Source organism: Coturnix japonica, chromosome Z (assembly GCF_054131305.1).
Source record: "Coturnix japonica strain WE chromosome Z, WE-NBRP24, whole genome shotgun sequence".
Lineage (NCBI taxonomy): Eukaryota > Metazoa > Chordata > Aves > Galliformes > Phasianidae > Coturnix > Coturnix japonica.
This window is the reverse complement of record NC_140702.1, coordinates 4,472,153-4,480,201: the sequence shown is the minus strand read 5'-3', so window position 1 is coordinate 4,480,201 and position 8,049 is coordinate 4,472,153. Positions and strand designations below refer to the sequence as shown.

The 8,049-nt window shown below is 45.6% G+C and overlaps 1 protein-coding gene across 1 annotated transcript; it reads left to right on the top strand.

Moving 5' to 3' along the window:
* The first annotated feature begins 1,102 nt into the window (after positions 1-1,102).
* On the top strand, positions 1,103-6,147 carry LOC146753621 (obscurin-like). Its single transcript, XM_085529396.1, has 5 exons — positions 1,103-1,164; positions 1,918-1,927; positions 2,331-2,664; positions 4,122-4,391; positions 5,036-6,147. Exons 1-5 carry the CDS (start codon positions 1,103-1,105, stop codon positions 5,086-5,088), a joined length of 729 nt encoding a protein of 242 aa, XP_085385522.1. The 3' UTR covers positions 5,089-6,147.
* Positions 6,148-8,049: the final 1,902 nt, after the last annotated feature.

The window sequence follows — 8,049 nt, the reverse complement described above, 5'->3', positions numbered from 1 at the left end:
AAACACTGCAATGTGCTTAAGCTTCAACATATGTTCCAGTAAGCACAGTTCCATTAATTCTAGGGGAGTGGGTGAATTAAGCATAGATCTGAAGGCTCCCTTTGCTCAGTGCAGAGATGGAAGGACTAATGGAGATCTGACTTGACATTTTCCCTTCTAGGATGGGAAGGAGCTCCGTCAAAGTAAAAAAGTGGGCATTACTTCCCAGGGAAATAAGAGAAGTCTCATTATTCACAAGTGGTGAACTCTCATTTTCTCTCTCAGTCTGCAACCAGGTTGGGTTGCTGTTTCAGTACTGGCTGTTTTATGCAGGAACTCTGCTCCTGAGGTTAATCCATTTATATCCAGGCCCTTCAGAAGGAAAGGGAAATGGCAGCACAGAAATATGGTCTGATTCTGACATAAATAAATGCAGACCTGGAGAGTTAAAAGGGATTGTGTGATGTTCAAGGGATTTTGAAGCAAAGATGTCCCCTAGGTAAGATTTGTGGCTGACATTCCCCATACATTGTGGGCACACAAGCTAAGGAGAGACTAGTGATGAGCATGCAGAGAAGCCAATGGTTCAGACAGGTTTGTAGTGACACGACATTGTAGAGTTCTGTCTAGTTCTCCTTGGCATAGTTTGGAAAATAAAGATGAGGTGATTGGTGGTAACCAATATGGCTTCATCAAGGTCAAGCCATGCCTGACAAACTTGGTGGCCTTTCATGATGGAGTAACAGCATCAGTGGATAATGGGAGAGCAACTGACGTCATCTACTTGGACTTGTGCAGAGCATTTGATCCCATCCTGCATGACATCCTGGTCACCAAAGTGGAGAAAAATGGTTTTGATGGATGGACCAGTTGCAGGATAGGGAACTGGCTGGATGGTCACACTCAGAGAGTTGAAGTCAATAGCTCAGTGTCCAGGTGGAGGGTGGTGTTGGGACCAGTGTTCTTTAACATTTTTGTAGGCAACATGGCCAGTGGAATGAAATGCAGCCTCAGCAAGTTTGCAGATGACACCAAGCTGAGCGGTGCTGTTGATGTGCTAGAGGGAAGGGATGCTACCCTGAGGGACCTGGGCAGGCTGGAGAGGTGGGCCCTTGGCAGCCTCATGAACTTCAGTTTGGCCAATTATAAGGCCCTGCACCTGGGTCAGGGCAATCCCAAGCACAGGTACAGGTTTAGAGGAGAATGATTTGAGAGAAGCCTTGACCCTGAGGAGAAGAGTTGGTCTGGAGGGAGGTGTCCCTGCCTATAGCAGTGGGATTGGAACTAAATGACCTTAAAGATTCATTGAGTTCTATTGTTTTTCTACCCTTAATTTTGCTTAAAAGGTTTTAGAATAAATGAGATTCTGGTTTCCATGAAAACTGTTTGCAGGGAGCTCCATTGTAGCTAGTAAGTCTATCTTTAAGTTCAAGGGCAATAAAGCATTGACTGTGTTGAAGAGAGAAATGACTCAGAAATGGATAATGGTTTAGAATAAAACATAATTCTACTTATTTTCTGTGCAAATATGTGTAAGGAAAAGATATCCATTCCTTCTGTGAAACCTCCCAAGTGGTATCTACGTGGGGAAGTCTTACAGGCTGGCAGAAACTTGATTCTGCAGCATGAAGGCACCATCCACCGGCTGAGCATACCGAAAACCACCACTGATATGACAGGCACCATTCAGTTCTCAATTGGCAAATCCAAATCCACAGTCAATCTGCTCGTCAGAGGTAACATATCCTGGCTTGGTTTACATCATGAAGATGAAGAATTAATTAATGTACAGTCTTCCTTCACTGGGGTCTTTGAAATATTGTGTGTGTATCTGGAGGGTCTGCTCCATTTCCAGTTCAAAGTCGTTGGACACTAAATGAGACAGCTGCATCTCAGTAAAAGATCTGTTTGAATAGTTGTGATGTGCTTACTATACAGATCTACAGAGGTGAGGTTTTGTCCTTGGCTATACCCAAGAAGTCTAATCAGGTGAAATTAATTGTATTTGTGAAGTAGACAAGTTTAAGTTTGGTACCACCTAAATTTGATGCAGTTTGTCATTGATTTCATCTGAAAGAAACTTCCAGGCTTTTTATCTGCTGTTGTCCCCAGTGTAAGAGTCTCCGTTAGCATCCTAAAGTACTTGTTATATTTTCAACTCACTCTTATTTGAATAAAAGCCTCAATTTAATAAGCACAGAACAAGAGCTAGACCTTGCATTTGGTAGATAATATACAGTATTACTTTATAGAAATGTAGTCAATGGCATTCCCTATAGGCAGTCGTTTGTTTTATCTTTGGAGTGGTTCACAGAACCATTGTGAACATGAAATGAAATGGAATGGAATAGACGCAAGAGACTTTCCTCTTCTTCCAATTGTCCTCATCCTTTCTTCTCTTCCACCCCTGCTTTGCAGATTACCATATACAAATCACCAGGAAGTTGGAGGACAAGACAGCTTTGGAACGTCATTCTGTCATCCTGTCCTGTGACTTCAGGCCTTCTCCAAAGGTTGTGAATCAGTTCAAGGGCCACACACCCATCGAGCCCTCTGAGAAGTACAAGATCAAGAGGGATAAGCATTCAGCAGAGCTCCAGATTCTGAAGCTCAAGCCCAATGATGCTGGTGTGTACAAGTGCAAGGCAGGAATTGCAGAAACTGAGGCCACGCTGACAGCTGAAGGTATGAGCAGGGAGGGTGGCCTCTTCCATGTCCTATTTCACCTCAGATTTCTCTTCTTGAGCTTGATTTCTGACATTCTCTCCTGCTAACTTTATAAATGTATAATCTTCACTGAGAAGATTACACAAAGATCATCTAGTCCAACCACTCAACTGCTTCCCAACATGATTTATAGTAACAGTGGGAACAGTTCACCTTGTTTCCCCACAGCCCGCAATGTAGAAGTGACGAAGCAGCTGCAGGATGTGGAAATTGAAGAAGAGAGCTCTGCTGTCTTCTCCTGCGAGCTGTCCCATGATGACAAGGACGTGGAATGGTTCCTGAATGGCAACCTGCTTTACACCAACAATTACAATGACATCAAGAACGTTGGCAATTGCTGCACACTGACAGTGAAGCAGGTTAAGCCTGAGGATGCTGGCACAGTGGCAGTGAAGTCAGACAAGGTGTCAGAAAGCGCGTGCCTGAAGGTGATAGGTGGGTCTGGTCACAGCCCTCCTGCATGTAAGAGATGCTAAGGAGCTCCAGTTCATTCCATTGTGCAGCAATCCTGCTTCTAAAGCTCACCTCTCTGGGGTGACAAGTCATCAGGGGCTTTCTTCCAGTGGAAGGTTCCATTGCAGCAGATATCAACGAAGGAGGATGGTTTTGGTGTCCTGCCAAAGCATTCCATTGCTTTTTATCATCATTTTACTTAACACAAGGAGAGTTACAAGAGCAATTTCTTTTACTGCTTCAGTAACATGCAGTGTCAATGCTGTTGTCTCCAAGGATTTATGACTGCAGGGAGAGATCATTCAGTGTGTGTTTTGCCTTTGGAATGACTAATGACCAGGCTGTGAGCAACCCGATCTAGCTGTGAATGTTCCTGTTTATTGCAGGGGAGCTGGGCTAGATGGCCTTTGAGGGTCTCTTCCAATTCTAAGGATACTGTGATTCTAATCTGCTCTCCCCGGCAATTAAGCTCTTTTACTCTATGCGCTCAGAGTTTGAAGGATTTCCTCTTTCTCCTTTCTTCTGCATTTGGTGGATGTTTTTTCCCCAGTATAAACATCTGATGTGTGAAATATAATAGAGATAAAATGAGTCAATAAAAGGGGAAAATCAAAAGTGTTCAGCAGCTTATCCTCTTAATACTGTGGCCTGCTGTATGAGCTCTGCTCCATGTGAGGGCAATGCCAGCTCTCCAGCTTCAGAAGAGCTGCATCCCAATTACTTCATATGCTATCAGTCCCACCCATGGCAATGCAGGCTGTCCCTCCTGTTCCCTGTAGTCTCCTACTGATTAGTTCAGAATTCCATAAAGTGCATTCAGTCAACAGACATGAAACCGCTTTAGGTTCTATATTGGTGTCGTCAGTACTGGTAAAGATTTATTGATTCCTCTTTAAAATATGAAAGCAACTGGAAATGTCTCAACTTCTGTATCACATTTTTGTATTTTGCCTGTTTAATAGCAGAGAAGCCTGCTGTCTTCATTAAGTCCTTGGATGATGTTTTTGATGAGGAGCGGGGTGTGATTAAATTGGAATGCAAAGTCTCTAAAGAGAAGGTCAAACCAGTGTGGAAAAAGGACGGTGTTGTGCTCACTTCTGGCAACAAGTATGAGCTGCTACAGTCTGGGAAGACCCTATGTCTCCTTATCCATGACCTCGAGAAGTCAGATGCAGGTTTATATACCTGTGATATTGGCACTGATGTTGCCAAGTCAAAGGTCGGCGTTCAGGGTAAGTACTGTGGAAAGTAAAGGAGTGCTGAAAGCACATTCAGTGTGGTCACTATGTCTTACACCTATTCCCCCACGAGCCTTAATAGTTTCTACAATAGAACTGTATTACTGCAATTTAGCGCAGTGATGTCTGGAAAATTCCCATTGCTTTTGATGTAAATGTATCTCATTTTGCCATGAAAATCACCAAACACATCAAGAATGTCCTGGAAATGTTTCCTTTCTAAACATCCCTAAAATGGAGAAATGGTTTGAACACCAGTAGAGGTAGGATGGTAACAAATTAGCTAATAGAAACATTTAATTTCTTGTCATAGGCAAAACCCTTTTTCTCACGCAGCATCCTAGAGTTGTCCTCTCTGTTAGGTTTTTCCCTCTGCAGCTCATTGAATCTTCATTGTGCCTCATGGACTGAGCTGCTCGCCTTGTAGTTCTTCCAGAGCAAAGCCAAGAGAATCATGTCTCTTTTTTTTTATAGCTTTCTGGTGATTCTGAGAGGAGAATGTCTTAGAGAATACATCAGTGAGGAACGCATCCATGATCTGCAAATCCTGAGTTCAAACACCAGTACTGCTACTCACATCGGTCACAAATGCCTTTTCTCCACATAAACCTCATACTAACCTATCTCTTATCTTCCAGAGCTGAATATTGGCATTACCAAAAGGCTGAAAACACTGAAATCCAGGAGGTAGAAGATTGCACTTTTGAATGCATTCTGTCCCATGAAAGCATTGATGAGTTCAAGTGGACACTGAATGGAAGCAGAGTGGAAAGTGGTGGGCGATTTAAAGCTTCTAACGTGGGTTGGTAAGAGACTCTCCTTATCAAAAGTGTGACTCCTACTGACGCTGGGGAAGTCGTTTTTATTGCCCGTGGTCTAACCTCCACAGCCTCTCTGTCTGTGAAAGGTAATGAGATGGGAGAGATTCTGGGGTCTGATTCCTTCAGCTGTCTTCTGATAAGATTGTCATGAGAGCTAACTCATAATATGGTTAAAGTGAATAGCAACCTTCTACTTGAACCTTGAAGCACTGAGAATTTCTCTTAAAAATAAGTGAAAGGAGGAACCATTTTACACAAATGTGAGAACTACCCAAAGCACTGGGGTAGTGTTGGAAATGGGCATCTCACTCCAGCTTGTTCCATTAACAGTAAATCAGGAATGATCTGTTGAGGGAACTGTGGGAGCAAATATCCTCTAAGTATAAGCTGAAGGGATGGCCTTCACATCATCTAGCTGTACAACAAATTCCTATCTAGAACATGTGCATCTGAGAGCATCATCTGAGGCTCCCAGTGTGATCAGTGGAGATAAGAAGAGGCAGTTTTCAGACATGGTTCATCATCCTCAATGGGGTAGATTTAAGACAGAATAAATGGTGCCCTGATTTCTATTGCCTGTACTTTACAGATTACTGCTGGCTGTAGGATGGCCTCTGCTGCAAGTGCCTCTCTAACTTATCTCCAGCATGTAGATGCGTGTATTTTGAGAGAGGCATCCTACCCTAAGTGTATGTTACTCAAAAAGCAATGCAAAACAACCACCAAGGTGAACTCTTCCAAAAGGGGGAAAGTTCTAGTTGCTGCAAGCCACCGAGGTAACCAATAGAGGGGCTAGGAACCAAGGACACATCTTTTGTGTCACTCACCCACCTGTGCCACCTACAATGAAGTAGATGTCATTTTTTTGGAGTCCTTTAATTCCATGTCCATCATTTCCCAAAAGCGAAAGAATTTAGAGGTAACCAGCTGCAGTGAAGTGAGCGATTTCAGTGCCTACTTCAGGTGGTGGCAGTGAGTTCAGAGGTCACACTTAATTGATGGTGCTTGCTTCCGTTCTGACAAAGGCTGTAGTTGCAGCTGACTTCCCGAGGCTGCCATACGTGGTTGTGACGCAGCCTTGGGCTTGTGCGTTTGCATGACTCCCACCTTTCCTTTCTGTGTCTTGCAGGTCAGCTGGTGCTGGAAGCGGCCGGTATCTGAGTAGGAATGAAGGTGAGTGCAGGAGCAGCTGCTGAGGGGAGGAAGGAAGTCCATGCTAATGAGCTCTGAAGTATCTGCGGGTCCGGTACCAGAGGAGGCAGCAGTGATGCTGGAGGGCACGTGGTGAGTGAGTGGATATGGTGGCACAAACGCGTGTGTGTGCTGAGGAGTTGGGTTGCACACAGGTGCACACAAAGGGGTGTTTGTGGAAGGTGTAGGCACGTAGGTGTTCCCAGGGATGGTTGGCACACGTCTGTGAATGCAAAGGAGGGCAGAAGATGCAGTACATGCATGGGGGTGTGCAAAGCAGGCAGGGAGGCACACGGGTGTGCATGTGCACATGGATAGGGGAAGGCTGGGGTTACAGGTTGACCTGTGCTGAGGTGAGTGGGGGCTCACAGTGTTGCTCAGTGGTAGATTTGTTCACACTGAGTGCTAACAGGAAACTCGCACACCCTTTTTGTTTCAGCTGTGCCAGCGCTGTGATCCCTTGCTGCAGGGATGTGCTGTTGGAAGGATGGTGTGCATGCCGAGCTCCCATCACTTGTAGGAATGTCCCCCATGACATCCTTATAACAAAGCTGAGGAAGTATGGGATAGATGAGTGGACGGTGAAGTGGGTTGAGAATTGGCTGACTGGCAGAGTGCAGAGGGTTGTTGTTGGCGGTGCGGTGTCTGGCTGGAGGCCTGTAACTAGCGGCGTCCCCCAGGGGTCTGTGCTGGGTCCGGTCTTGTTCAACGTCGTCATCAACGACCTTGATGAGGGAATAGTGACCACCCTCAGCAAGTTTGCTGATGATACGAAGTTGGGAGGATTTACTGACACGCCTGAAGGCTGTGCTGCCATTCAGCGAGACCTGGACAGGCTGGAGAGCTGGGCAGTAAGAAACCAGATGAGGTTTAACAAAAGCAAGTGTAGAGTCTTGCACCTGGGTAGAAATAATTGCATGCACCAGTACAGGCTGGGGGAAGAGCTGCTGGAGAGGAGCTCTGCTGAGAGGGACCTGGGCGTCCTGGTGAATGACAGATTGACCTTGAGCCAGCAGTGTGCCCTTGTAGCCAAAAAAGCCAATGGCATACTGGGGTGCATTAAGAAGAGCGTGTCCAGCAGGTCGAAGGAGGTGATCCTCCCCCTCTACTCTGCCCTGGTGAGGCCTCATCTGGAATATTGTTTCCAGTTCTGGGCTCCCCAGTACAAAAAAGACAGGGATCTCTTGGAAAAAGTCCAGCGGAGGGCCACTAAGATGGTGAAGGGTCTGGAGCATCTCCCCTATGAGGAGAGACTTAGGGAACTGGGTCTGTTTAGCCTTGAGAAAAGAAGACTGAGAGGGGACTTGATCCAGGTTTATAAATACCTGAGGTGTGGGAGCCATAGTGGTGAGTCTGGTCTCTTTTCAGTAGTGTGTGGGGATAGGACTAGGGGTAATGGGATGAAAGTACAGCATAGGAAGTTCCGCACATTCGTAAAGAACTTCTTTACAGTGAGGGTGACGGAGCACTGGAACAGGCTGCTCAGGGAGGTGGTGGAGTCTCCTTCTCTGGAGATATTCAAGACCTGCCTGGACGCCTACCTGTGTGACATGGTGTAGGGAGCCTGCTTTGGCAGGGGGGTTGGACTTGATGATCTCTAGAGGTCCCTTCCAAGCCCTACAATTCTGTGATTCTGTGAA